Source organism: Rhopilema esculentum, chromosome 7 (genome assembly GCF_057945365.1).
Source record: "Rhopilema esculentum isolate cy_ngs chromosome 7, ASM5794536v1, whole genome shotgun sequence".
In the NCBI taxonomy this organism is placed as follows: Eukaryota; Metazoa; Cnidaria; class Scyphozoa; order Rhizostomeae; family Rhizostomatidae; genus Rhopilema; species Rhopilema esculentum.
This window is the reverse complement of record NC_142821.1, coordinates 4215683-4243085: the sequence shown is the minus strand read 5'-3', so window position 1 is coordinate 4243085 and position 27403 is coordinate 4215683. Positions and strand designations below refer to the sequence as shown.

Below are 27403 nucleotides of genomic sequence, written 5' to 3'. Positions count from 1 at the left end.
TGTTTTCCTGGATCTTTGTGCTCCAGAATGCAGCTTAAGTTTCTGACTATACTTTCGTTGCCAGCAACAACCTACAATTCGAGCAAAATAGCTCATTTCTTCGAGATATTTCTTCCATGTTAGCGATGGTGTCATCAGTCCGTGAGAACATTTTGTAAAAACGCCACCAGAAAACGCCAGATGGAGATTTGATGAGACGGCCTGAGTTCGTAGCATCAAAACCAAGGAAACATTCAGTGTTTGGTTCAAGAACATCCATGGATGTGCTAATCCTCCTTATGAGGCTAAAGCAATGGAAGTGGAAACAAAGTCAACGCTAAATATTTAGAAACAGCACACGAGCAAGCAAACGGCAAAAGAGAGTCATCAAGGCAAGTGCATATAAAAAGTGGAGAGCAAAAGATACTCCAAAGTAAGAAGAGTATTTTTACATTGATGAAAAAAAGAGAATCTTATGAGACTTGCTCCCGAATTCTTTCGAAGCGCTGAGGGTCACAGGCCCCTGACAATTCAATTTGTCGTAGCTTAAGGAGGGGAAGCATCGGAGACTTCAAAAAGCAAGTAGAAGTCCCTTCAAGATGTAACCACAAAAACCAGAATATTTTGCATGGTAACTCAAAAGATGCAAAATTAGTTGCTGTTGCAAAATATACTGATTTATGTGTGCTGCTTGTTCATGCAACACAGAAGTGCAAACCCACAAATTAGTGGTTTATGTGCATAAATAACAAACAAATCGTCAAAATTTGAGGCATCGCTGAAACTTTTGGTTCCAAAATTTGCTGTATTTTATCACAGATTAATGGAATTGTGGGCTGAGACAACTGCATATATATAAGCACAACATTGATAAGGTTACTGTGAAAAAAGCTAACGAGGAACCAGAAACAAGTCATCATTAAAAGTCTCTCCGAAGGAGTTATCGCAAAAGCAAAGACATTCGCGAAACAGCAGAATATAGTGGAACAACATATAAAAGCTATTTAGGGACAAAGATATTTATCAAATCTGAAAAAATCATCTGCAGCAGTTCCAGCAGATCCATAATCACTCAATCAGAAAAGAATTAAATTGTATCAACTTAACAAGGTTATTTTGGCTACACTGTTTAGGTGCAACTACTACAAGACATGTCCCAAAAGCCTGATGTTGAAATTTGGACGACATACTCGACCGTTTAAAGTCTAAATGGTTCACAGGAAAGCAGATTCCTCATCTCCGAGAGCTTCCTTTACATCACAAGAATATGAAGGTAACGCAGGAGATGAATTTACCCATGAAGAAAATCATACACTTTCATACCCAGCGCTAAAGACCTATAGTGCGAAGACATCTTGGACAGCCTATAATAGTGCGAAGATATTTTCCGACTTAGCAACAGTCAAATGCAGATGCAGAGAAATAATTGTCCGGTTCAGAGTGGGAGCAAGACTTTGCGACTTCGGAGTAAGAAGTGACTCACTCGTCAGATAGTGACTACTACCTGTTTCGAACTTTGGCTATTGCAGTGGGCACAAATTCAATTTAAATGAACTAAATACTAATATTTTAATTGAAAAACATATGGAAGAAAAGCTTATGCTGACAGCAAGCATTATATCAAAACAAAATTATGCTAACGTATAATTCTATGACAATAAAATATTTGATGACGTCATGCAAAATTTTTTATGACGTCATAATGAAAATACTTGTGTCGGCAAATCTTGCTTAAATATATATATCATTTGAAAGCTTGCAATGAGCCGAGTCAAAATATGTAAGTTGCGTTAAAAAATAACCCTTCAGTGAGGAGCTAACGATGATTTTGTCTGATTTTTTACCGTTAAATGACGTCATCAATCACGTGACATCCAGGCATTTTCAAAAAAGGCACCTGACAGATTATGAAAGCCTGAACTCCCTACTACCAGAATCCGTTGAGAAAGTAAACATTAGCTTGAATGTCAGATTGTCAAGCTATATGTCCTGTCTAGTACTGTCTGGGTGCATTCGTAGGCAGCACACTAAGGTATGATTCCCTAACTTAGACCCTGTTTACACTGTCCCGGGACAATTTTGTACCGTTTTGTACTTTGATTTTCAGTGTTACTCTAGACTACAAAACTGCAAAGTCCAATGAATGCTATCTCATATTTTCCTTGCAAAAATGATTTATATCTAAAGTGACTGGGAAACTTTTGGCAGTAGCGTGCCTCAAATGCCTTGAAAGGACGTTCGGCTGAAAATAGCTTTAAAACGACCAAAGGCTGATAATGTATCACTTGCCACAAAATTCAAGGCCAATTTGATCATATTGGTTCTCAAACAGCTAAATGTGATTTAGCAAAGATATTTCTAAAGTTATCATGCCTTGTTCTAAAAACCTTTTAGCAGGTATCAGTAAGGTTTCAAGGCTTTGAGACTGTCCAGGAAAAGTGGGTCTTTGTTACTTTTTAAAAAGATGATATCTCTCAAAAATTGAATTGAAAGTATTGCCAATATTTTGGCCTTTTTGGCTTCAAACTATAGACTGATGTCTAATGGCTTCACAAAAGTGGTTTGAGTTTCATTGACTGTGATGCTCAGGAGGAATGTTCAGAAAGGGCCTAGGCATCCCGTGCGGTAGTGTAGAGGAGGAAATAGGCAATTATAAAAAAAGCCTAGTTTTTTTAAGAAAATACATTATTCCCAAGTGATAGCTGGGTGATTTGCTTGCGCAAACTATCAGGTAACTAAAATCTTAAAATGTTTCCTTGTTTAATTAACTAAAGCTTCATATAAAGTAAACTAGGGGCTGGCCATTTTTGGAGGTAGGTCTCTGGTGGGAAATAAGTGATGTTTCAGTGCAGATATTTTAGACACCGTTTGTGTTTCTGCTTAGGGCTCCGAGATTTGTACGAAACAAATACTCTAGAAACTAAGTTTGAAAAATCTTCTAGGTTAAAGAACGTAAATTTTTTTCCCGGGCAAAGGTATGGGGGTAGGTTTTTCTCCAAAGCAACTGTGTTTTGGTTTGAAACATTCAAAAATCAAGCTCGAAATGGAGGCCGGTGATTGGTTAATGACATTTTGTAAACAAACCCGTTGATTGGTCTAGAACAAAATGTGCCCTTGTTGCTTCAGACGATGCTATCTCATATTTTCCTTGCAAAAATGATTTATATCTAAAGTGACACATGAAATTTTTCTTGCTAAAATTCAAATAGCCGTTTTGTGGTTTTAGAAACCCCAGATCGTGGCAATATATTGAAGACCTGTTCAATTAGCTTTTACCTACAAGTATCAAGAGAGAAAAATTTGGCGCCAAATTAGGTGGTACAAGTTCTTTAAGTCTCAGTTAAATTTATGCTCCTTAACTCGGATGATCCATGAAAGAAATATTAATACAAAATACAAACTTCATAGCAGACTGTAAAAAGGTTTTGCAACATTTTGTGCAAGAGCCCCCCTTATTATTTTGATAGGGCAGTGGTGTAGTGCTATACGACAACGAATTCCAAAACACCTAATTGTAATATCAAGACTGTATTTTTAATAATCATCTCTTTTCTAATCAAGTAATGCTACTTTCCAAAAAAATTAGACCCAAATGTTCTAGAGAAACCCTGTTTCTCATTTCCCCCCTCCCCCTCCTCCCCACCCGTGCAGGAAAATGTAAACAATGAAAACTATTTGAGCCCACGCTATACAAAGCGGAACATGGGAAGTAGATTCTGACGCATCAAGTAGTTTCGCTTCAACTACGCATGGCAAACAGACAGAAATACGGCGGAAGGCGAGCATTGTAGAATATTTAAAAAAGCCTGCACATAGCCTCAACTCAAATCTATTTTTCAGACAGTAACGAACAAACCAGCTTTGCAGAATTTTTTTCGAGTCTCAACCCTTACCAACAAATAATGGCAAAAGCAAGCAACGATGAATTGGAATATTTTCCAGCAGTTAAAGATTTCTCAGTCGACTCTATTTCAAATGCACTGGAAGAGATACTCAAAATTAATTTTCGTGCATTGGAGCACTGTCAATGTTCTAAAGACTGCAGTCATGCAAAAGAACTTCAAGAACTAATTTCTAGAACAACGCAGGTACTTGAAAAGATACAGGAGAAGGAACGTTACTCGTCGACCATCCTCACGAGACAAAGCTCCTTTGACTTTTCTTCGCGTGCACATTATGGAAAAGGTAAGCTACAGATCCTGCTCTTCATGTTTGCCAAGTCCTGATTAACGGCATCTAATAATTTAAGAATAAAAATATTTTGATAACTAACCACGCAAATCACTTCTCGAGTTCACTGTGACTCTGATTTATTCTCCTCGTCATGTGATGGGTTTCCCCCTCTGTAGTGTTTGTTTTCGTGCAACCCTCGTCTGCAGGCCTACGCACGAAGTCTGTTTTCAGTTTCCTAAGTAAACTTATTCTTCGAATGGAAATTACGTTTCCTTTTTGTTAAGAGCCTGAAAATAGAATTGCTATCCTATGCCAACATCAAATGGACCAAGCAGGCTTCCTTGCAAATTATGATGTTCCTTCCCGCCGGGTTAGCGTTCTTCCCGGGTTAGCGTTGTCAATTTGTTACCTTCACATTTGCCATAAATTAACCATTGAAATGGAATCTTCACATTGAATCAATCTGGAAAGAAAATTCATTCTAAATATTCCAAATGTATCCTAGTAACTAAACGAAGTAGCGACCGAACTAATTTTCATATTGCATGAAATAATTTTCATCATAAACATCTTTATTTAAAACTAAATATTTAAAACTTAGTATTTAGCTTCTCATAAATTTGAAAAGGTTCAGTGCTACATTTTTTCAAATTAGAAAGGTAATATAGGGACAAGACTTTTTAAATCGCAGTTTGTCAAATGGAAAATTACAAAAAATTTAAAGTAACTGAAAATTTTTACCAGTGGATTGGATTGCATTTTTACCAATTTATTTTTAAAAAAATTTGGATTTTCAAAACACATTAGGTACTATCTAAAGCTAACAATAATAGTGGATATTATAGACATGCCCAAAAAATGTCATTCACAGTCACTCCTGCTGTGATATTTATTCAGATTGGGTCAAAGAATCTGATGTGAAACTAATCTAGTCTGGTATAGTATGATTGAGACCTAAAACAAGGAGCATTAAAAAAAGCATGCGTATTAAAATATAAAACAGCACAGCTCTGAAGGGATAAAAAATTCAATTTTGTTGATGTGTTTTATACTACCAAATAAATTATCTTTAGACTTTCTTCCTAGCATAACATGCAAAATTATTCTTACACAATCGCAAATGCCATTTTTACACAGATAATCTTTTATATGGATCATCAGCAATTCAAGATCAACAGCCTTCTTCATCAAGATTATCTAGAAGCACTCTATCCAAGTATCCAAGTTTGGACAATCAATCGGTGTACAAAGTCAAAAAAGGCTACTTGCTTCTTATAGTCAATGTCTGGTTTGATGGAAGGCTAGCACCCAGAAATGGAGCAGCAGAAGAGGGTGGAAATGTGAAGAAGCTTTTTGAAACATTTGGATTTTATGTTTACTGCTTATATAATGTGAAAAGGGATGAAATCCGAGAGTCTATTCAAGAATTAGCAAAGCCTGGTGTTCTAGGTATGTTATGGTTAAGGTTTAAATATATCTTGAAGTTAGACCCAGTGATAAAGAAATTCAATGTATTTCGTTTAAACAGAAAATATTCTAACAGAAAAATGTGAAATTTTGTTCGAAAGCATGTAACACTGAAATGCAGACTTCAGGATGCAAAAAAACAGAGAATAAAAGGAAAGATGTTTGCTATCAGTATTGGCATTACATCAGGCTCATTAAAACTAACTTAGATTAATTGAAATTTTTGAGGGTTTTGTGAAAGAAATATTCCAGAATCATGGTGGGAGGTATTTAAGAAACAACTGATAAACTGTTTTTAGGGCATTATTACAGAACAACTGCTGAATAATGGTTTTTTCAGGTGATTTACTTTTGTTTGTTCCATGGAAGTGATGGTCGATAGCAGACAGGGAAGGGCTAACAATATATTTAAAATACTTTTTAAAATTCTATGTTCTGAAAAAATAAGTGGCAAAGATGGGGTTTGCGAAAAAAAGGAACAGAGTAGTGGGGTTTAGCTGTACTCTTGTTTGTCCATTAACAATTATATTTGGGAGCACATTTGATGTGACAAATTTGTATCAAAATGAAATCTGATTATTGCTGATTTCTATTATTTAGTCTAAAATTCGTTTTAAATGTTTGTATTTTTGATACATAGAAAGTTATGTTTTCATTAGAAAATGTATTATTGTAGACATGGTATTAAAAGAAGCCAGATGTTAAATCAAAATGTAAAAAAATTAGTGGACCACTAATTTTTTTAGGTATATGTTCTTGTACAAATCTTATGAATCATACTATTGGGGTCATTTAAGAAGATAGTTTGAGTTTGATCAACAATATTCTGAAACAATATGAGTGCTTGATTGAGCACCTTTCCCGGCAAGGCCGGCTAATTATCTATTATTACATTAATTATCTTTTATTATATAATTATTACATTTTTTTATATTAACATGTAAATAAATAAAAAAAGTCAAATGCCAAAGTATGTTAAGAAAATTTTAAATTTTTTTTTTATTATAGATGACTTTGATTGTTTTGCATTTGTCATGATGAGTCATGGCAGTAAAGAGGGAATCTTTGGAACAGATAACCTTCCAGAAGACTTTGAAGCCATTGCAAATGAGGTGAAAGGAGATAAATGCAAATCCTTGATCGGAAAGCCTAAGCTTTTCTTCTTTCAATCCTGTCGTGGAACAAAGATGGACAGGGGACAAGAATTATATGGTCGCGGTAAGAATGCAGTAATGGATGGAAAAAATAGAGGGAATCAAGAAGTCCGCATTCCTACTGACAGTGACATCCTCATTGTCTGTGCTACAACTCAGGGTCAATTAGCCCATAAAGATATAGTGACTACTGTGGATGGAAGAGTCATTTCAAAATCCTGGCTGTTTGAAGCTATGTTGCAAGTCTTTTATGCGTACGCTGAGCATGAAGATTTAATGTCAATGATGTCCAGAATTAACAGTCATGTTTCACTGATGGGCAATGAGGACAGAGGAGTGCAGGTTCCCTGCCAGCTCTCAACATTAACCAAAAAAGTGTATTTCCAAAAAAGTCCTAAATTTCTTTGAGTTACCATGAGGTGATTATTTTAAAATGAGATATATATTTTCATATATTTATGCTATTTGCAAGACAGCATTTCTTACTCCCTTAACTATGTATTATTTAACTATACAACAAGCTATGTGAATATGTCTTTAGAAAAAAATTTATCATGCCACAAAAATAAACAGCATGAAATAGTTTTTTACCATTGTCATTAGAAATTGATCATATTTTTGCAATGCCTTAAATAATATCAGTTTACAAGCTATGATAAATGATAAATTTGAATGTAACAAAGAAATGATTATAAAATACATTTATGTTTGTATATTAGAGTAATAAGAATATTCATGTAATATAATAATTTATAGATATTTATGTTCGAAAGGTAATGCTCTGGTTATAATGCAATCAGTGTAGTTACATGTTGGTTTTTTCTATCATTTGAAACACATCTCTGAAACATTTCTATCATTAGCAATTGGCAAAAAAAATTTCATTTCATTAAAGTGAATTATCAAAATGTGTATGAATGAGATGTGAATGGAATTTTGACCTGAGAGACAATTGTGGTCTACCCCAAATTATCTTATTAGTTTAACTTTTCTGCTTTACTAGATCTCCAGCACAGAAGCTGGCACTTTTTTCATTTCTTTTGTTTAAACTGCTCATACAAGGTGTGCTAGATTTACAAAGATTGCTAAAGAAACTTGTAATGGTTCTAACAAGAAACAACAGAAATTAATATACCAAAAGATTGGAATAATATGAAGATGTATGGTAGTGTAAATCTGCATAATTTGTATTCATATTTGGATTAATCACTTGCATCCAAATGTGCATGAAATGGTGAGGTACCTAAAATACAATTAATGACCTGTGGCAGAGAAATAAACAGAAAAATACCAAAAAACCAGGTTACTTTGTATGATTAGGGAATTTAACCACTCTTTAGAAATTCTGTATTTTGGTCGACAGAAAATCTCCTTTGTATCGGTGCATAGATGTTCTGAAAGTCGAATTCCTTCTTTTTAAACACAATTCTATGTCATACTAAACAATCTAGATGAATCAACTTCTTTGCATTGTATAGGCTTTATCACTTAAAAGCCCCAATACAAGTGCCTGGTCATTTTTCCTGCATATTTGTAAAAATTTTTTTTACATGAATCTAGATGGAAAAGGCACTATTTGCCTGGTCTGCTACATCTCTTTTTGAACATTTAGTGTACTTTGCTTCTGCTTATAAAATGGCAAGGTAAAAGTCAACCTATTTTTAAGTGAACAAAATTTGATAGAATAAAATAATATGACTTTGTACAAGAAATGAATATTTGGTACAATGTTTCAAACTTAACTCTTCATCAGGTCAAAACGTTTTAGTTAAGCTGGAAATGTTGTACCAAATATTCATTTCATGTACAAAGTCGTTATTTTATTTCATCAAATTTTGTTCATTTTCAATTTACAACACGCACAACTTCATTGATTATTTTTAAGTGACTTTGAGCAGTAAGAACACAAGGTTAACCAAACCAGTCTTACATTTTGAAAGGTTTGTAATGCAGTTAGTTAAAAGAGTTGAAAGATTTAGTTATTAATATTTTCCTAGAAAAGATATGTGAAGGAAAAAAGCAATAAGAAATGATTAAGTCTCAATTTGATTTGGAAATTGATCATTTTATATATTGTTGGTCTTGATGGAAGTAAACAAAGCTTAGGAAGCTTTTTCTGAGGGAACAGGTGTAGACAAACAGACTACAATATTTTGTTGGTGCAAATTTTTCTTCTATATCCAGATCCGCTGTTCTCACTTGGAAGATTTGGAGTGCCTTTAACTTAAATACCTGAGTTGTAATTCCGGTTGTTCACATTCTGTTGCTTCATTTTGGTCCACTATTATTAAGAAGTTTTTTGTACAATCATTTTCAATCACTCTTGTTCACCAAAATCAACTAAAAACAGTTTCTTTACAGTTTATTGAATGTTTTTTTTAATCAAGACATGATAAAAAATAGCTAGAATTATTTTAGTCAAGAGGCAGGTATTTTGATAGTTCTTCTCTGATGAGAAGAAATTGAAGCAATATTGCACTTTGAATGAAACATAGCCCCACTGTAACTGAAATCATCCCACAGCAATCCTGTGAGCCTTCCCTTCTAAAAACAAAGGATGTCAAAATCATTGATTGCATCTGTGAAGTATGTATTTCATAGAGACAAGATAAAATATTCTTTGTTTGAGGAGAATATTATTTGTATACTCAAGTGAAAACCTGAAAAGTTGATATTGGTTTATGGTACAATATGCTGTTAATGGTAAAGTTATGTTTTGCAACACCCATAAAACCACATGTTTACTAGCCAGAGTTTTTGTGGAAAATTATTTTGCAAAATGATCACCTGGTAACATTTTATTTTACATGCAACCCTAGCATATTCATTAAATTATACAAATTTATAGTGTGAATTATAGTTAGATTATGGTCAGTGTTGTGCCACATATTTCAAAAATCCTGACTATCAACAATCCACAATTTTCCTGACTATCAGACAGCCGTTATTGCATTAAATAACAAGCATAAAGATGATATTGTCCCACACAAACCAACAACTTCTAATGGAAGTTTTGATGACCAAAGGAACCCTTGAGGCAGCCAATGAACCCCATTCACCAAATCAAATAGGTTTCCACACAGTCCTACAATAAGGGACACATTTTGCTTTGTTATACCAACAATGTGCCTGGTTTCAATTTCTTTGTATTCTTTGCTGCTATGTACAGGTGTTTCTTCCCTGAAAATATTAATTAAAAACTTTTTGAGTTAGTTCAATAAACAAGGATTAATAAACTAGGAGAAATCTAGTGTATTTCTAGCCTGAAGGGTCTCCCAAGCCAAAACTTGCTTTTGTCATTTAATCTGGTGAAATTTAACTTGCTGGTCATCAACCTCTTGTTTATTTTTATTGGGTTTTTAAGTTTTTTGGAAAGCCACACCAAGGCTCTCTAAATGCATTTCTAATTTTTGAGCAAGCAAGCAACTCAAAGTAAACAAAAGCTGAACCTTGCAATGCAGCAAAGTTAGCTCACTTTGTTGCTGATCTTCTCCATTGCTGGAAAACACTTTTTAGCATTTTTGCTTAAGAGCAGTTCAAAACAATAGGCTTGCCCCCTAATATTTGGGAAAGTGTCAGCCCTTGCTGCAAACTTGAAATAAAATGCTAATATAGACAGGAGCTCTGACCAGGTTGCAAAATGGGAGTAAAAATGCATAATAATTTCTCGTTAGAAGTAACTGGGAAGGCTCACTTGTTAGTTGATTTTGTATCTTTCTCTGACATGTTTTTAGAAGCCACCAGCTTTCTTATACTTGACAAAATCCCCATCATAAGTGAGATGACCCATAACAAACAACCAAAACTCCATAGCTTGTTTGAACTTCCCTTCAGAAGTCCAACATCTCTTGCCCAGGCCAAATGCTCAACTGGATAATAGAGCTGGTCAACAAAATTTTGAATGACTTGGAGAACTCGACAGACTGGATCTTTCTCCTGATAGATACAATGACAGAATGACAATAAACAGAGTATAAAAAAATGAATTTGGTAATGTTTAAGACCTATGATGAATATGGCTAATAAAGTAACAGAAGAAATTTGATGGATGTTAAACGCCATAATAAAGATGCTGTAAAGCAAGGAATAACAACACAACTTTTGACAATGTAAATAAGGTACAAATATACAAGTATGCAAATTTTGAAGCAAAAAGGACAATGGCACTTGAATTGGCTAAAGGTTATTTATTTGGTAACGGATGGAGGGATAGATTTCCTAGAATGAAATCTTTGTAGAAGATTGTAAATTCTATTTCAATGCTGCAGCATAGCTACTGTTAGACTGTTTATGAAATATGGTACAGGATCCCTCTTTTTAAATCTCTGGCAAAATTTCAATGCAACTTACCAGTGAAGTGTTTGTAGCATGCATATAAAGTAAAAGAAGGAATAGGAATAAAGTAAGTACCCAGAAGAAAATATATGTCATTTACATAAAGTAACGAAAGGAATTTTATTACGGAAAGGCATCAAATGCTTTTCATTCCTAAATAGAGTATATTATAAGAAATTGCAACCAAGCCACAGAAACAGCTACTCTTTAATATTCTAAAATATATGCTTCAAAGCAGGGGCAGTGCGCTGGGGTATTCAAGGTATTCACAAATACCAACTTTTTTCCAAACAACTTTTAATGCTTTTAATATGTTCCAAAATCAAAATCAAAATAAAATTTTATTTTGCCCATACAATGCCATTACAAAGCGGGCGAAGTTTCTTAAAAAAAATCAATGACCTTAACAATTGATATTGTTTTGGCAGTGGGTATAGAGACTTCTTAATCCCTTTTGTTTTCCGATGAGGCCAGTGGCCAGCAGTCACAAGGTATTCAACACTGGAGATAACTGTGAGGCAGGGCTCATTAATAATATTTTGCGCCTGTGAGCGCAAAGCCAAGTAAAAATGTGCCTCCAAGAAAGTAGGGTGCAATTTATAGTCAGATACCGATAAATCGAGAACCTAATGTTATGCTAAATTCTGTTACACCAACTTGCCTTTGTCAAAAGCAGATACCATATCAATATCATCATGAAGTACATGTAACTACATGTAAAACTGAACAGATGACATAATAAATGCTACTAACGTCATATTGTGTACATAAGAAAGGGAATGATCCAGTTTTTATCTATGGGTTGTTTTGGGTTGTCAAGTAGCCCTATCGCTGTTATCGATTCGATTTCATCAAATAGAGACATCTTCACGAATTCATCAAAGGCTTTTCAATATCTTAAACGCTTTACTTTAAATGGAGCAGATTTGTTTAGAACATCTTGTTTTAAGGTCTGTGAATTTAAGGATTTTTCTTTCGCTTCCTTGGCAAAGGTTGCAAGAATTTTGACATCATTAAACTGGCTTTTTCTCATTTCGAAGAAAGATTCTTTTTTCAATTACTTTCGTTGAAATGTCTTATTATAAAAAGTATCTTATACGGATACTCCGTTTTTTAGCTTTGAGTTCATCATGCTTGTAAGATTTGATTATTTTAATATGAAAATGCTTTTACTCCAATAATTGAAGAAATAGAGACTTGTTTGGCTGTCACAAATTGTCGAAAATTTTTGTTTTTGATGAATTATTTGGAGGTGCAGCGTGAAATTTCAGAAATCGATAGCTACCAGATTCAAAAGCTTGAAGACTTTAACTTAAAGAAAGTGTTACTTCAGCCTACTATGCACGAACAAGATTAACAAGTCATAACATAATACTCTGAAAAAAATGATACAATAATTGCAAATGATATCTTCCACCACTTGATTTTGAGAATCAAATGGCACCTTTAGAGTAAGGATCTTCTGTCTTTTTGGTAATAAAGACTTGCAACTACTACCTTTTATATTCTATTTGACCGTTCAATTTCAATACCAAGAAAGATGTTTGACTCTAATAAAGCATGACTCTAATACAACAAAGGTAAATGAAAATAAATGAAATGTGCCAGCAGAAATTCCTGAGAATGAGCTTTTGTGCCTGCGAGTGCCACTCGCGCAGATAAATGAGGTCTGCTGTGAGGCTAAACAAAGAATTTTGAAAGTGAAGGTATGCAGAACTTGTCCCAATACCTTGAGCGTACATGTCCCCTTCTAGCTTGCGTTTTCAGAACAGAATACTGCTTGGAAATTTGCAAGTTTCAAAGTATGTTCAACAAAGATAATCAGAATAAAATGCTGGCCTTATCTGGCTATTTTTTTTATTTTTAATGGCCTCATTTGGCCATTGCCTCAGTCCACAAACTGTCACAGCCTTGTGGCTACACTATTTAGAATTCAAACTGAATACCTTCCAATATGGTGCAGCTTCATTGAAAGGCTTTTGGCCATGCTTTGGTTTTGGATACAGGCCTCAGTTTTTACTGCCTGATAACCTTTCATACGTGTATATCAAGAGTGCAACGAAGCATTTGTTGTCAAGTGGAAGGTACATAATACAAACGAGATCTAGTTTTCTTGCAAGTTGATCCTGGACAACTGAGATATTTAGCAAATAAACCCTTTGGAGTAAAACATTTTAAATATGATCTAAAGCATACCACAAACGTTTTGGGTTTCTTGCTTTTTTTTGTTGGAATGTGGACAAGGTGAAGTAAATTATCAAAACTATTTAGACATCATTTTAGAAGCCAATTTTGAAAATCCTTTTTGCAAGGCTATATAAAGGGGTGCGGCATGTGGGGGATTTTATTTTTTTGGGTGTGGCATTTTATCGAGTAGATTGTTAGTATCTTGAATACCGATCTTATATTGCTCCAAGCCGCCCCTGCTTCAAAGAAATTCTAGCTCAACTTCATCTTAAAATTTAAACTTTGGTATAACCAAAAAATACATCACAATTCAATTATGAATTATTTCCTAAACTTCACTGCCCTGTAGTTCAAAACATAGTTGAGATAATTCTTAACATTTTTTACATTGTTTAGATATCATATAATCATGTAAATGTGATCTATACTCTTGTAAATGTGATCTAAACTCTTGGTTCCTAGGTGAAATTTTTTCAAAATGTGTCCCTTACTTTGAAATATGCCAATTGATTAAAATTTTCAAAAGATCTACTAGGACACTGCTTAAAATATCTATTATTTGAAAAAGTATTATATTTGGCATTATATCATTAAATTGTATTATATCAATAATTTGATTATTAGCACTAAGTTATTAAATATTCTGTAACATAGGGATAGAACTTATGAATGCAGATATCCTAGGCCCAGAACACAACCAGTTCTTAAGATTTGTCATCTATAGTTTTATGAAAAAAGTAAGCTCGGAACTAAGAGTACAAACAGAACTCACTATATGCACAGCATCTGGACCACATTTGTAAGATATCAGCACAATATCTAGCAGTTGAATGGCTGTCATTTGTTTCTGTAGCCTGGCAGCTGGTCAAAAATTTAACAAAATGGAAACTAAAGAAGCTTTTCCTCTTCTGATTTTGGCCACACTTTGTGATTCAAATTCTTTGTAGCTTAAAAGTAGATTTTTTAAAGTTGAAGATAAACCAGAAGATATATATATTTAATTCTTCTCAAACCAATTGGAGCAATGAGCATACATATACATAGCTTGAGATGCTGTTGCAGAGAGTATTGAAGGTGAAGTGATCTTATCTCAAGAGTGACAGCACCATAATTTGATGACCTGCCAAACAGTCATATGCCTTAAATAAGTCCATCAGAATGGTATTTATTGGCTTATAGTCCAATTTACATAGTCCTGTTTTTGAAGAGAGTGATATAGTCCTTTTGAAGAGCATGAAAATATCTGGCTAGGGTCAGGGACTGAAGATCCAAGGGTTTTGGGTTCGAGTTATTGAATTGATAATAACTAGCACTTAGAATTTGGAGAGCCACTGGCTCTCTCTAATTCCAGGTGAAGGAATCACAAGGTGTGGCTGCATTGAGAGGGAGTACAAAGACACTGTGTGATATACAATCACAGCTTTTCATATACAAGTAACATCTACAATGACCAGGGCCTTTTGAGAAGAAAAATGTTTCCTATAAGCATATTTAAGTACTTTGGGAATTTGTTTACCAGAAACAGAAAAATTTGTTGATTTAAATCTTTTTGAAAAATTTCTAATAGCTTTAACCTAAAAGGATTTTTTTCTTATAAATAGTTCCAATGCAAATACTGTTGTAAAAGATTTGGAAAAAAATACTTTAAACAATGCAATGGATGAAAATTGCAATCATGAGTCGCAATTTGCAAAATTACATCTACTGAGATTTCAAGAAAGTTTGTGCTTACCAAATCATTTCCACAAACAATTTTATAGTTGAGATAAATAATTATTTGCTGGCAGTTCTTTTTTAATATTGGTCTAAAGCTGAAAAAAAATTTTATTAAGCAATTTAATATCTTCATGCTGGGATGTTCTTTAAACAATTTTATGATTTTTGCAATACAGTGGCTTGTTGTATTTTATTAAGCTGGGTATGCAGCATAACAGCCAGCATGGCACACAAGTCAGCTAAAGGCCTACCATGAGATTAGTTTTTTTAAAAAAAAAAACAAGTAATGACATCTTGCACAAAACAACAAAAGTGTCATCACTAACGAAAGAAAATAGTCGATATTACATACATGCTTTCCAATTCCATATGAGAGCGAATATTTTAACATGGAAAAGTCGTCGATTAACCGAAGCATAACTCTGAGGTTTGAAAGCTCAGCAGCTAGACGCCCAGTAGTGAAGTCATTATCTTTCCCCCGTAATCTTTGCAGCAATCCACTTGCAATGTATGCTGCATAGTTGAGTAACCTGATTACTTTGTCCCTTCCTCTATAGGTTTCAAGGAATGTAACCAACTGGGAAAAACGAGTGTTTACGTCCGCCATGATCGTGCACTGTCTGCAGCTACCACCTTAAAGGTTACGTGCGCTTTGAGGTCACAGGTCACCTTTTTCCAAAAGATTGTGCTCCAAAACTTTGCCCGAAAACATGGGCTCCGACCCAGGTTGGAACAAAGTATGGAGGAGAGGGAAAATTTAGCACCCATGACAAAAATTTGTAAAAAATCTCTATTGTTTTGCAAAAATCTCTATTGTTTTGCAAAAAAGTGGTTGGCCTTCATCGGCTGCCCTTCATCAGAGGCCCTGTAAATTGACAACCTTTTTGCCAGATTGACTGTTAATTGTAGAGAACATATGTTTTTCTATTTCAAATCAAATCCTTACGTTGAAATGAACAGGCACCGCACAGCCAATGGGCTAGCAAGGGCTATGTTAAACTAAATAAAAAATAAAGCTCTACCACACCCTGTGCACAATAGCCAGAGAGACAAAATTTGAAATCATTTTATCGAAGTACTTTCCTGAGAGTGCAATCGTATTCATGGTTCAGGCATCGATCAACGTTTTTGCGCCCCGAAGTCATTAATTTTCCTACAGTTTACCGTAAATAGAGTTTAAAGTGATGACGTCACAAAAAAATCATTTTAGAAATTTTGAAGTTGGATCCCATAGCTTGAAAGAGCATCAGGAAATACCTCTAACTGTGCAAAATCAGTCAAATGTGTTACGAATTGGGTGAGATATGGCCATATGGGTATCAGCTCTTTTCTCACCAAACCTCTGTATTTTGGTCTCTGTTCATAGCTCGATAAACAGAACGAAAAATATAGTGATTCGTTTGCAAACTTCAAATCTTTCATTGGCAATATCTCAACCGATTTTAGATATATTTGAATAAATTTGCATATTTGGAAGTATTTCGTGGTGACCTTTTATGTTATGTGGTTAAAATTAAAAAATTCTTAAAAGTAGGTTTTTGGTGATATCACACTTTTGAACTCTATTGAAGGACGTTGATAAATAAGAGGAATTTTTCCTTAACTGAGACGTTACCTTATACGGGCTGGAAAAATATAAGTCACGATTTGAAATTCTTTTGCTTGCGCTTGGCAAGCGAGTCAATCATTGAAAAGTCGAGAAAAAGTTAACAAAACGAGAGCTTCGAGATTTTTAACATTTATTTTGAAGAGGCAGACAATACCTCTGCTAAAATTTAACCGTTTTAAGCTGCGATCACATCAGGATATCAAATACATCGGTGTACAGCTTAGAAGGGAAATAAATATTGGTCATCGTCCAATAAAAGTCAAATCTGACGGGTACTGTTCTAAGACAGCAGCCAGTGAATCTATCTATAATTTGCATAAACATAAAAGAGTTGGCAAGAATATACCTAGGGCAAGAAGGATAGGGTAGAGAAAAGAACTATCCTCCAAGTCATACGGGTTTGTTGCCTTAGGCCCAGACGTCTTCCTTTTCTTGGCTGGCTTCTCAGATAGTTCTTCTGGTTCTTCTTCTTTCTCTTCCAATTTCTCATCTTGGACATTCATTGTGGGTAGCTTTGGTATATCTAAATTAGATAAATTATTGATCAGTATCGTTTAAAAGAACAACAAAATATCTCTTTTGGACAATTATAATGTTCAAACGTCGGATTAGTGTCCGTCTTAAGAGGAATTGATCTGTGGCATAAGTATACAATTTTAAAGAAATTTAACCCAAAACTGAGCAATAATATGAATAGTTCGGGTTTATGGCTAATTGGCAACGATGTTGCACCTTACATTGCAGAAAAAAAACGAAAAAACTCTACAAAGTCATCATCAATGGTAAGTGATAATTCTTTATCAAACAAGGTGTGCTTAAAGGGAATGATCTGAGCTAAAAAGCTGATGTACCAAAAACACTTGACGATTTATTTCGGTTAAGGATACTCCAATAATCTGTGGTGATATTTTATCAATAAGAAGCTTGCATTAAGTCGAAACATCATAACTTTATTAGATAATGAACAGATCTAATTTCGTCATAAGAGGAAACGATTGGAGATCTCCACTTTTAACTCATCTCACTTCTAATTTACGTTTCATTAACGTTCTATAGTTCTACTTTTGACGGCGAATATGTGCTCAGTTAGCGAACCAATGGGCTAGGCCAATGGCCCTAATCCCGGAATAAATAACACGAATAAAAAAATTCTTGTTGGATGAGCAAGCACACGATAAAAGACAGCGTATGCTACTATAAAGACACTATAACCTAACTTTTGAAATGCTTCTTGAGTGGCTAAAAAATCCCTTAAAATTTATAGTTCTTTTTGGACTTCTTGTCATAAAACAAAACAGTTTTCAAGGTTACTAAAACCAAGATAACATATTGTAAAAAACCTCAAACTAAAACTATTTTACCCTCAATTGTTTGATATAATGTCATTGTTGGTGTTCAGGATCGAAAAGAAACGTTGAGAAGATAAGCCTTTCAAAAAAACATTTTTTTAACATTGCTCATAAAGATTCTTTTTAACCACAGTTTAGAAAAAAAGTTGCTTGACTCAAATTTTACATATACCGAAGTTACTTAGACATGTTTCAGTTTTAGGAAAGATGATTACAAAATAGTCACTTATAAAACAATATGTGTAAATGGAAACTAACTAAGAAAAAATAAAAGTATCACACATAATTTTGAAACAGGAATCAACAAATGCTTTGATCCACAACTGAAACATTACTAAATTGATTAAGTATAAAGTCAGCCTGTTGCACATTACATACATTCAGAAGATTGGAGAATTCTGAAGAGCATAAAAAATAAACCATTTATCCGTACTTATAGACAATCTGGCCTGGCCGTTTGAGGAGTGTCATAGCTCTTGCTCCTCTCTAGGCTCTCCTCAAATGCTAGAGGGGAGCTTTAGACTGCTCTCTTAAATTGATCTAAAAAGCAAATTGCTCGCCTTGAAATTAATTTTTACTGTGTTTCTATTCATACCAATCTGCAAATACACTAGGTGAGCAAAATTAATGCACCCCCCCCCCTCCCACCAAAAACGGCCGCACCCCGCGAAATTTTTATAGCAAACCGAAATTCAAATAGCTGAAGCAAATTAAATAAAAGTTTCAAGATGACCGTTTGGGTGGGGAATCATGGGAAATTTATCAAGATAGAGTAATGATAATGAAAATTGTAAATATATCGTTTGTTTCTTTTTATTTTTCAGCCATATGGAACACTGCAAAAACATGAAAACTGAGCTATGGCGATAGGAGTACCTGTAATATTTTTGCAACAAAAAAGGCTTTTCTTTGCACAAACCTGTAAGATTTCAGTAAGGCGAACTTGGAAATACTTACTTTTTGCTCGGTTGCCCAAAACAGTTAATTTTTCTGGGCGTTATTTAAGTATTTTTCAAAAGTTTTGGTCACACGTTTTTCGACCTGCAAAACGCCTAATTTCGGATACCATTTCGTAACATGTTGCAACAGAATACAATCGATAGAACATGTCAGTAGCCTTTAACTCCATCTATTCCAGCTAATTGCGATGTTTTTTACGGAACAAATATTACAGCAATACGTCCAAAACAGCATTTCATCTCCTCGTTGAATGAAAATACCAAAATTTCTGCGATAAACAGTCGTAAAGAGTGACCCGCCAGTGTCCAAAAAACCCTCATTAAAAAACAGCTGTAAGTGTCATTTTTTGCTAAATTCAAGGCCAATAATGATCTTCTGCGATTTGAAACACCTAAATGTGATCTTGCCAAAGTTTACTAGAAATCCTTGCCAAAGTTTACTTACAAACAAGAAATCCGGGATACACTTGCATTAATTTAAAACTCAGTTATTCATTTACAGCACTTTTCTTTGCTATTCTTGAACCAAGATGTCTTTGAATCATGGTGGAAAGTTCTTTAAACCTGCTTACTTACCACATGGTAAATGGATCCAAACTTAGGAATGCTTTTATACCAAAACAAACCAAATAAAGCAATTAATATAGATAAGCTTTTGGCTAGATGGTTACAAATACTTTTATAAGGAGTCTCTTTAATAGCCTAAATGGAGCAAATATAACTCAAACAAGACACAGTGAAGAAGATACTCCAGAAGATCTACCAGTTACACATACAAACATGTCTAAATAAAAATACTTGCCATCAATAGTTCCTTTAAAAACAGCAAGTGCATTTATCTTTGGGTTGTCATAGTAGGTCTAAAATAAAAGTTTGGCAGTTTGATAAATGGGAATATGGAATGACTAAAAGATTTAGAATCATTGCTACAAATAATTGGAGAAGTTGACTACTTCCAAATTCTCAAAGCTACCACTAAAACAATGCTTTCATCTCCCTTAAACAATGCTTTTCACTTCATTAGAGGCTTTTATGCATCCAATGTCAATCATACTTACTGGCAACAAAATAATATCAAAACTGAGCAACATTCTAAGGGGGAATCAACTTTGTAAAACTGTGGAGATTTTGTGTACCAACAATTTAGTCTGTCACTTAACAAAATCCTAAGCAAAACTTCACAAGAAAAGAACACAGTTCTGTTGTAATTATGCATTAAAACTGAAAAATTGCTTTTCATCAAGCCATTCACACAAAATTTAGCTGGAAACAACAAGTCTTAAGCTTGGACACCTTATAGTCAAGCATTTTCAATGTAGCCTCCATTTAGAAGATGATAAGTCCTGTATTGTATCAAATAGCACTGTGACTACTTCATGCATTTTCTGATAAAAATCAAAACTATTGTATCCATCCAATTTGATGCATTCTTCAGCAACAAATGCCTGTCTTTCAAGGAATCATACCCACTCTAACAGCATACATTTTTCCTTAAAATCAAACAGAAGAATGATCAAACAGACCAATCTCATTCCAGGGTTCCCTGAAGCTAGGGGTTCATCATTGAATGAAATCACCTTTCTTTCCTTGACAAAATTTATATACATTAACTACAAAAAGTTTCGTCATGACAAAATTTCAAAATGAGACAAAATTTTGTCATGACTATTACATGAGGTCAATAATCAAATTCATGTATCCTCATCCTCATCCTCATCCTCATCCTCATCCTCATCCTCATCATCATCATCATCATCATCATCATCATCATCATCATCATCATCATCATCATCATCATCATCATCATCATCATCATCATCATCATCATCATCATCATCATCATCATCATCATCATCATCATCATCATTGTTATATTGGGTCCAAAAGGGTGAGGGCCCCTATGTTCCCTGCTCAATTCACCTTTGCCCAAACCCCTCTCCTTCCCAATCTTACCACCCAGGCTACGCTTCTTCACCGGTTTCAAAGAATTCCACCTCTGTCTTTTTATACCTATACAACCTATACATTTTAGAGATTGTGATTATTTCCCAATTTTTTACAAATTATGTGGCAGTTTACAAAACACACTAATTATTTTCAAAGTTTATAAAAAGCACTTTAATGCCCTTTGTTGAAAAAATTTAACAAAGGCCACAGATCAATTCTTTTACAAATATATTTCACTGACATTTTCTTGCAAAAATTAAAAGAGGAAAATCCATAGGACATTCTTTTCATGGTAGGAGGCTTTGTTGCAAAATAAACTCTGATTTTAACAAATTATTTTAAACATTTGAGTGCACCTACCTTGACAAACTCTACATGTAACTGACCAGGAAATGGAGCCTTTTGCTTACCAACTTTTAATGTACCCTTCTTTATACTGAACGGGATGTACTCATCATGTGCAATGCCATACCCAACTTTGTCATATATGTCAAGGTCTTTTACCACTGGAAACTGGTTAATTTTTATGTCAAAAACCTAAAAAGATTACATTGTATTATAGATTTCACTGAATAGCCTATTTTTGATGTTGCTGCAATTTAAAAACAACACAAGCTAGGATTGAAGAATAGAAAATAATTACAGAATATCTTAAATAATAACTAAGTTGTAATAGAAGTTTCCATTCATTAAAGTGTAGAGGATTTTGAATTAAAATGTCACTTACTCTTTTTATGTTTAAACAAAATAATAAATTACATTTTTCAATTCAGGATAGTCTCTTTTTAACAGCTCCACAAGATATATAAAGCTTATCACCCTTTATTCATCTTCTGCTTAAAGATATTCATGGTGCATTCCATGCAAAATCATCAAGGTCATGACACCCTTCATCTCAGAACAAGGCTTGCTTTGTTTACAAACAAACTGAATCATACGTTTCGAAGTAGGAATTGTAAAATTTCATCATTTTTTATTATGTTATGACATTCTTCTTCTGGAACCAAATACTTTGAGTTTGCACAGCCTTAATTTTAAATACGCAGAGAAGGTCAATCTCAAAACCAGATTTTGCACACCTCCTTAATAAAAATGTTTACATATTCCAAAAATATTTAAGCTTAGCAAACTGCGGTTATGAGGGTGAAGTTATTTCTAAAGAAAGTTAAGCATCTCTTGATCTTGCTAATATCATTTTTAACCAGCCTGTTTGAAACATGTATATCTTCTGTTTAAATAATATCCTAAAATTATATAAGGGGCTTATTATTGCAATATGAATGTATACCAAAGTTTGATTACAAAGTGTTTTTCTTCTGTTATCAAGGTAACCAAAGAGGTTGGAAAAACTATTCTAGCAAAGCATATCCAAACTCAATGGTCTAAAGGCTTTTAAAAACCCCTCACAGAATGTAATAATCAAGGAGAGTATAAATAATGTAGTTCAGCATATTGTACATTGAATCAAACTTTGAATGTCTGAGCAAATTTTCTATTTATCATGACACTACAAAGAGTTAGGCTCAAAACATTCCTAAGGAAATTCAGAGATATAAACAATGCTGAATTTTCCTGATAAAGAGTTATGTTTGAAACATAGTTATACTATGTTTCCCATATGACAAAGTCGATTCTTCAGTCAATTCAAGCAAACTTTTATATCTAATTTTATAGTGATTTTGAATTGTTGACTAGGCTGACAATTCTAGGTGGCTGACAAAAAATATGTACGTAACAAACAAAGTTGAGTGCTGTAATTTATTACATAGAGTAGGGTGCTGCATGCACGATGATGATCGGTAAACAGTTTTTTTAAAAACAATGATGATCGGTAAAAATATTCCAGAGAAGCAACTAGTGTTTTGTGGTGTTAGTTTTATCTTGTACAAAAAAATGCAAACTCCCAGTCGCATAATCCTTCTCTCTGCACGGTTAAGATTGCAATAAACACAAAGCCATTTCGAAACCGTGCATCGACATGTCCTACCTTGAGTTTGGAGCCTCTGAAGTAGACTTCGCTAAACTTTAAAACCAGAACGAAATCACCCTCTTGTTTGATAGGAATATTGTATCCAAAATCTGCAACATGGTATCTTTCAGTCTGATAAAGGATCTGATCGGCTGCAGCCACTCTTCCTATTTGAACATTCTTTCCATAATCGGAGGAAATTCCGACAGACAACTTATCAGCTTGATAATGGACTCCATTTAAATCTGTATGTGATGAGCCACCAGAGTTTACAGCATAAATTACTTCACCAATGCTATGAACACATTTTGTGAAATCCCCAATAGTTATTATTAAGATTACAAATAATTTTGACAAATCGAACACTAATTTATGCGCCATATTGACTTCTTTTATTCTTTCCACCATTGCACACGAGTACCCTAGTGAACAAGCTAGCCTCTCAACGGCAATCAGAGATGAGGCAGGGAAAACCTCCGTTGAATGAGCAATGAAACACCTGTGCCTTGTCGTTTTTCAGAAAAAAATGACACGCACTTTTTGTTTTGTGCTCCTTATTAATGTATTTCGTGGCTGATCTTGGCAGTGACCAGGCACCACGCAGCCATTAGGCTAGCAGGGGCTATAGCCCCCCTCCACTTTTTTGCAGTAATAGGCTACACATTTTAGGAAGGTTTACTTTGCATCGTTTGCATAGTTTATGTAGTAGAAGTTCTTCTTGACTTGGAACCGTTTTTGTTCATTTTCTAGGTGTTTATCTTGTTTAATGATATGATATATTTTCTAGGTTGGTTAGCTTGGTATTTTGTTACCCTCAAGCTAATTTTATATATATTTTTATAGTTATCGATAACTTCTCTGAACCCGACTGCTCCCTCCCTGCTCCCACCCTGCTCCCTCCCTGCTCCCTCCCTGCTCCCTCCCTGCTCCCTCCCTGCTCCCTCCCTGCTCCCTCCCTGCTCCCTCCCTCGTTTTGAAGTCCTGCAAAGAAAAGAGTCTTTAGGTTCAACTAGAAAGAGAACATCATTTTTTTGAGTGTAATTTAATATTTCTCTAGACACGCTTAAACTGAATATTTGTGTTGATTTCTCTTTGAAAAATGAAAAAATCGTTGGATGATATGTTTTTTAGCCTTAATGCAATGTAAAGTCTTTGCAGTCAATTGTACAATCATTTATTTGGCCCCATGAAATTCCGAAGTAATTTTTGCTTCTTGAATAGGAGAACAGATTAAAAACTTACAGAATGATATTTAATTGTTAAAGGGCCACTCCAGCCCAAAATTTTTATTTCAGAATACGATGTAATCAGACCTCCTGAAAACGAATATGTTATTATTTTTTTCATATCTCTAACCGTTTTGTAGTTATTAGCGTTTGTAAAATGGTCATTGAGTTGAATTGTTTTTCAACCGTGTTATCGGAGATCTTAGGATTGACGTCACAAGCATTTTCGGCCTCGGTAAGTTCGCGACAAGTATCATCGGCTGTCCAAAGGGTCAACGAGAACCTAGCGAAATGGTAGACAGGGCCTAGCAGCGGCATGCTTTTTAGAAGGCCAGACTTTTATCTGGAATCGATATAAAGATAGAAGTATCGTTCATCAGTCTTGATATTCTAATCGAATATGGAAGTTTTTATCGCACGAATCTTTCTGACAGAGAAGTCATATTGTCAAAGAAGGCCAGCGAGACAGAGACATTAGGATGTTGACAGACTTTCATGGAATGTTGCTTTTGAAGCAATTTATATTGGAAGGCCAGTTCTCTGATTTTAAAAAGAAGATTCGCGCTTTTTCATCAGCTCTTCCTTTAGTGCAACAGCTAAAAAAACCATCGCGCAATTAATTCGGGAGGAAAGACCAAAACAAAACCAGTATACCGGGAATGAAAGCTGTATGAATTGATACAACATATTCATTAGGATAAAGAGCTTCATATCAACATGACTATGACTTATTAGAAGTAAACCAGGACAATCGAGGGCATGGACAAGAAAGTATACAAACTTTCAAGACAAGACTAAAATCCTACCATTAGTCATGAGTGAAACAACTTTTTCAAAAATTATAAATGTGTTTTTATACAAAAAAAGGGATTTGAGATTATATTAATAATTCAACTTTTTCAATATACTTGTGTAAATATAATTTTTGTTTTTAACCTTTAAGCTATTACAGGGGCCTTTTCAGCTCCTTTGAGCTGTCAGAATTTCAACCTGCTATATTTATGAATAATAAATACATGTTTGTATTTAAATACTTGGCTACATTGAATTATATATTTAAATATCTATACAATCAGGCCAGTGAACTAGCTAGCAATTTGTAATTTCTATTGCACATGAGAAATGTTCTTATAAAAGTATCATGAAACAATAATCTATTGCAAAACTTCTAGAAAATACCTATATGTTGTTACTAGTTTGAAATAATAGTTCTGGATTTGCAAACTTTATATAGATATGACCAAATTATATATAAAATTTTGATAATTTTAAAAATAGTCTCCTTTGTAAAAATGTTAATACAAAAACAGAATAATGTGTTGAGGTCTTTGTGGTAACTCTTGCAGGGAAGAGAGGGGCAAGTTATCACTCCCCCAAAGCCAGTAGCCAGATAACAGGATGCACGTAATCTCCAACCTTCATCTAGCATTTTTTTGCAAGATCCTTTCTGCTGATCCATAAAAGAGTTTGTTACCTTTTTTATGCCTAGAATAATAAGGTTGACAGGGATCAATACTAACATACCAGTCAAAATTTACTTTAGAGTCATATTAAAACATAAAATGATCAAAGAAATCACTACCTTGGACACTCAGGGGCATTCAGAGTATAGATATTTAAAAGGATCAAAGAGAAATTTAGGGGTGAAAGGGCAACCACTGTTACTATAGCAAATAGCATCGAAGGATATTAATTTGAAGTAACACAAAGATGAATTTAAATGATATAGGCCATGCTTACATGAATCAATGCTAGAATAGCAAAGGTAAATTTAACAAATATAAACAATTCTGCCTTTAAAACATTAGAATGAGGATATGACACATCTTTTTTCCAAAACCAAGGGTGTAAATTCCATGTTTTATCTTTGGGGTAGTAGATCTTTTGCCCTGGATATTGATCTGGAAAATTTTGAAATTGTGCATCAATTTTATGATGAAAAAGGCAGAACTCCAAAATTGAAGGCAGAACATGGTAGAACATGATGAAAAAGGGTTCAGGAGACAAACCCTGGAAAATTTTACACATCTATACCTCGGGCAAAGGTGTAGTGCACAGATCATTGGAAGGGATGTTATGCTAGGAGGCTCAGGCCCCCTTGTTGGTACGAAAAGTAGCAAACTTCTACTTTTGGTACTATTTTATGCGACATTTTGCTTGAGAGCCCCTGTTGTACTTTTAATATAACCACATTTCTGACCATTTGGGGGGCAGTTCACAAGACTGGCTGTTAAAAAACTTATATTTAGAGGACGAAGTTTTTCTCAAAGCCCGGCAAATTGCGTTGCTTAGGGGGTGTGTGTCACACCTTCCCCAAACCCCCTCCAAACCTCTACACCCTGCAGTTTCGCCAAACGTTCAACATAGTAAAATGATAATAAGGATGAATTGTGACTTACGGGGAAGTTTCCATCTTGTGAATAGGGTTCTTCTTCTAATGCGTTAAGACATCAATTATTATTTAGCTCCCTGGAAATCCCTGAGATGACACGACGATAAGAAATGCCTTCGGTCAGAAATCCATTCACATCGGAAAATTCGTGAAGCATTCCATTTTGAAAAGCTTGCTGCGTTGCCAAGATGAGGATATGCGTTCAGGTTGAAGGTTCCATCTTTGATTTGTCGAATTACTAGTCCATGTTGGCTGGAAACCTCCGCTGAACATTAATCGCAATGAAGGAAAATAAATAAAACGACAACCGCGAGTCCGACATGAATCGCCTCTTCCGAGCCTCTACCGAGTCGTGCGAATTTCAGTGCGAACGTATAACAATAGCGCCGAATGTTAAAACAATGGTCCCTTCATACGTCACAAGGTACTTTTTCCGAAAAAAATTTTGTCGTATTTTTACGGCGATTCTCAACTTTGAGCGTCTATATCTGAAAAACGAGTTAAGCTTTTCAAAAAAAAATTTCACGATGGCTTCTTTTTCTCGACTAACTACCAATTTATGCAAAAATCTCAGAAAAATTTTTTGGGCTGGAGTGGCCCTTTAAGTATGGTTCAATGAAAACCCTCTGTGGTTTATTGACTTTTAAAGGATTTATCAATTGATAATAATTCAACATCCATATGCTTTGAATTGATCTACATTGCCTAAATTTCATAATATTATATGCTTAATTTACATTTTTAAGCTTCTGATATTTGCTTATCGCAAGTACCTTTGCATAATCTTCACTGTCCTTTTGTATTCATTTCATGGAATTACCACGATAGTAATATTGTTCTTTGAAAAAATCACCACACCAAGAACGGAAAATGCATGATTTTCCGGGAGATGTTGATTGCTTTCGTTGATACTATTCTTGTGTTGTTATGATGAACTTGTA

The 27403-nt window shown here is 34.4% G+C and overlaps 3 protein-coding genes across 3 annotated transcripts; 1 reads left to right on the top strand and 2 right to left on the bottom strand.

Moving 5' to 3' along the window:
* Window positions 1–3681: 3681 nt before the first annotated feature.
* LOC135683549 (caspase-7) lies at window positions 3682–7228 on the top strand. Its single transcript, XM_065198843.2, has 3 exons — window positions 3682–4164; window positions 5290–5601; window positions 6628–7228. Exons 1-3 carry the CDS (start codon window positions 3882–3884, stop codon window positions 7179–7181), a joined length of 1149 nt encoding a protein of 382 aa, XP_065054915.2. The 5' UTR covers window positions 3682–3881; the 3' UTR covers window positions 7182–7228.
* A 149-nt stretch (window positions 7229–7377) lies between these two features.
* Window positions 7378–16584, bottom strand: LOC135683558 (peroxisomal membrane protein 11C). Its single transcript, XM_065198853.2, has 3 exons — window positions 15364–16584; window positions 10468–10709; window positions 7378–9953 (listed from the first exon to the last, which is right to left on the bottom strand). Exons 1-3 carry the CDS (start codon window positions 15616–15618, stop codon window positions 9707–9709), a joined length of 744 nt encoding a protein of 247 aa, XP_065054925.2. The 5' UTR covers window positions 15619–16584; the 3' UTR covers window positions 7378–9706.
* Window positions 16585–16733: 149 nt separating this feature from the next.
* LOC135683555 (malectin-A) lies at window positions 16734–23305 on the bottom strand. Its single transcript, XM_065198849.2, has 4 exons — window positions 22863–23305; window positions 21236–21412; window positions 19731–19788; window positions 16734–17143 (listed from the first exon to the last, which is right to left on the bottom strand). The coding sequence occupies exons 1-4, from the start codon at window positions 23250–23252 to the stop codon at window positions 16926–16928; spliced, it is 843 nt and encodes a 280-aa protein (XP_065054921.1). The 5' UTR covers window positions 23253–23305; the 3' UTR covers window positions 16734–16925.
* Window positions 23306–27403: the final 4098 nt, after the last annotated feature.

What these genes read in the sequence shown, in the direction of transcription:
- LOC135683555 (XM_065198849.2), bottom strand. Translation starts at nt 23,252, where the DNA reads ATGGTGGAAAGAATAAAAGAAGTCAATATGGCGCATAAATTAGTGTTC. An exon ending in TACATGTAGAGTTTGTCAAG is followed by an intron (nt 19,789 to 21,235) that starts GTAGGTGCACTC and finishes CTTTTATTTTAG; the next exon opens with ACCTACTATGACAACCCAAA. An exon ending in TTTTAAAGGAACTATTGATG is followed by an intron (nt 17,144 to 19,730) that starts GCAAGTATTTTT and finishes TATCTAATTTAG; the next exon opens with ATATACCAAAGCTACCCACA.
- LOC135683549 (XM_065198843.2), top strand. Translation starts at nt 3,882, where the DNA reads ATGGCAAAAGCAAGCAACGATGAATTGGAATATTTTCCAGCAGTTAAA. An exon ending in GCGTGCACATTATGGAAAAG is followed by an intron (nt 4,165 to 5,289) that starts GTAAGCTACAGA and finishes ATTTTTACACAG; the next exon opens with ATAATCTTTTATATGGATCA. An exon ending in AGCAAAGCCTGGTGTTCTAG is followed by an intron (nt 5,602 to 6,627) that starts GTATGTTATGGT and finishes TTTTTATTATAG; the next exon opens with ATGACTTTGATTGTTTTGCA.
- LOC135683558 (XM_065198853.2), bottom strand. Translation starts at nt 15,618, where the DNA reads ATGGCGGACGTAAACACTCGTTTTTCCCAGTTGGTTACATTCCTTGAA. An exon ending in CATATGGAATTGGAAAGCAT is followed by an intron (nt 10,710 to 15,363) that starts GTATGTAATATC and finishes TGTATCTATCAG; the next exon opens with GAGAAAGATCCAGTCTGTCG. An exon ending in GATACAAAATCAACTAACAA is followed by an intron (nt 9,954 to 10,467) that starts GTGAGCCTTCCC and finishes TAATATTTTCAG; the next exon opens with GGAAGAAACACCTGTACATA.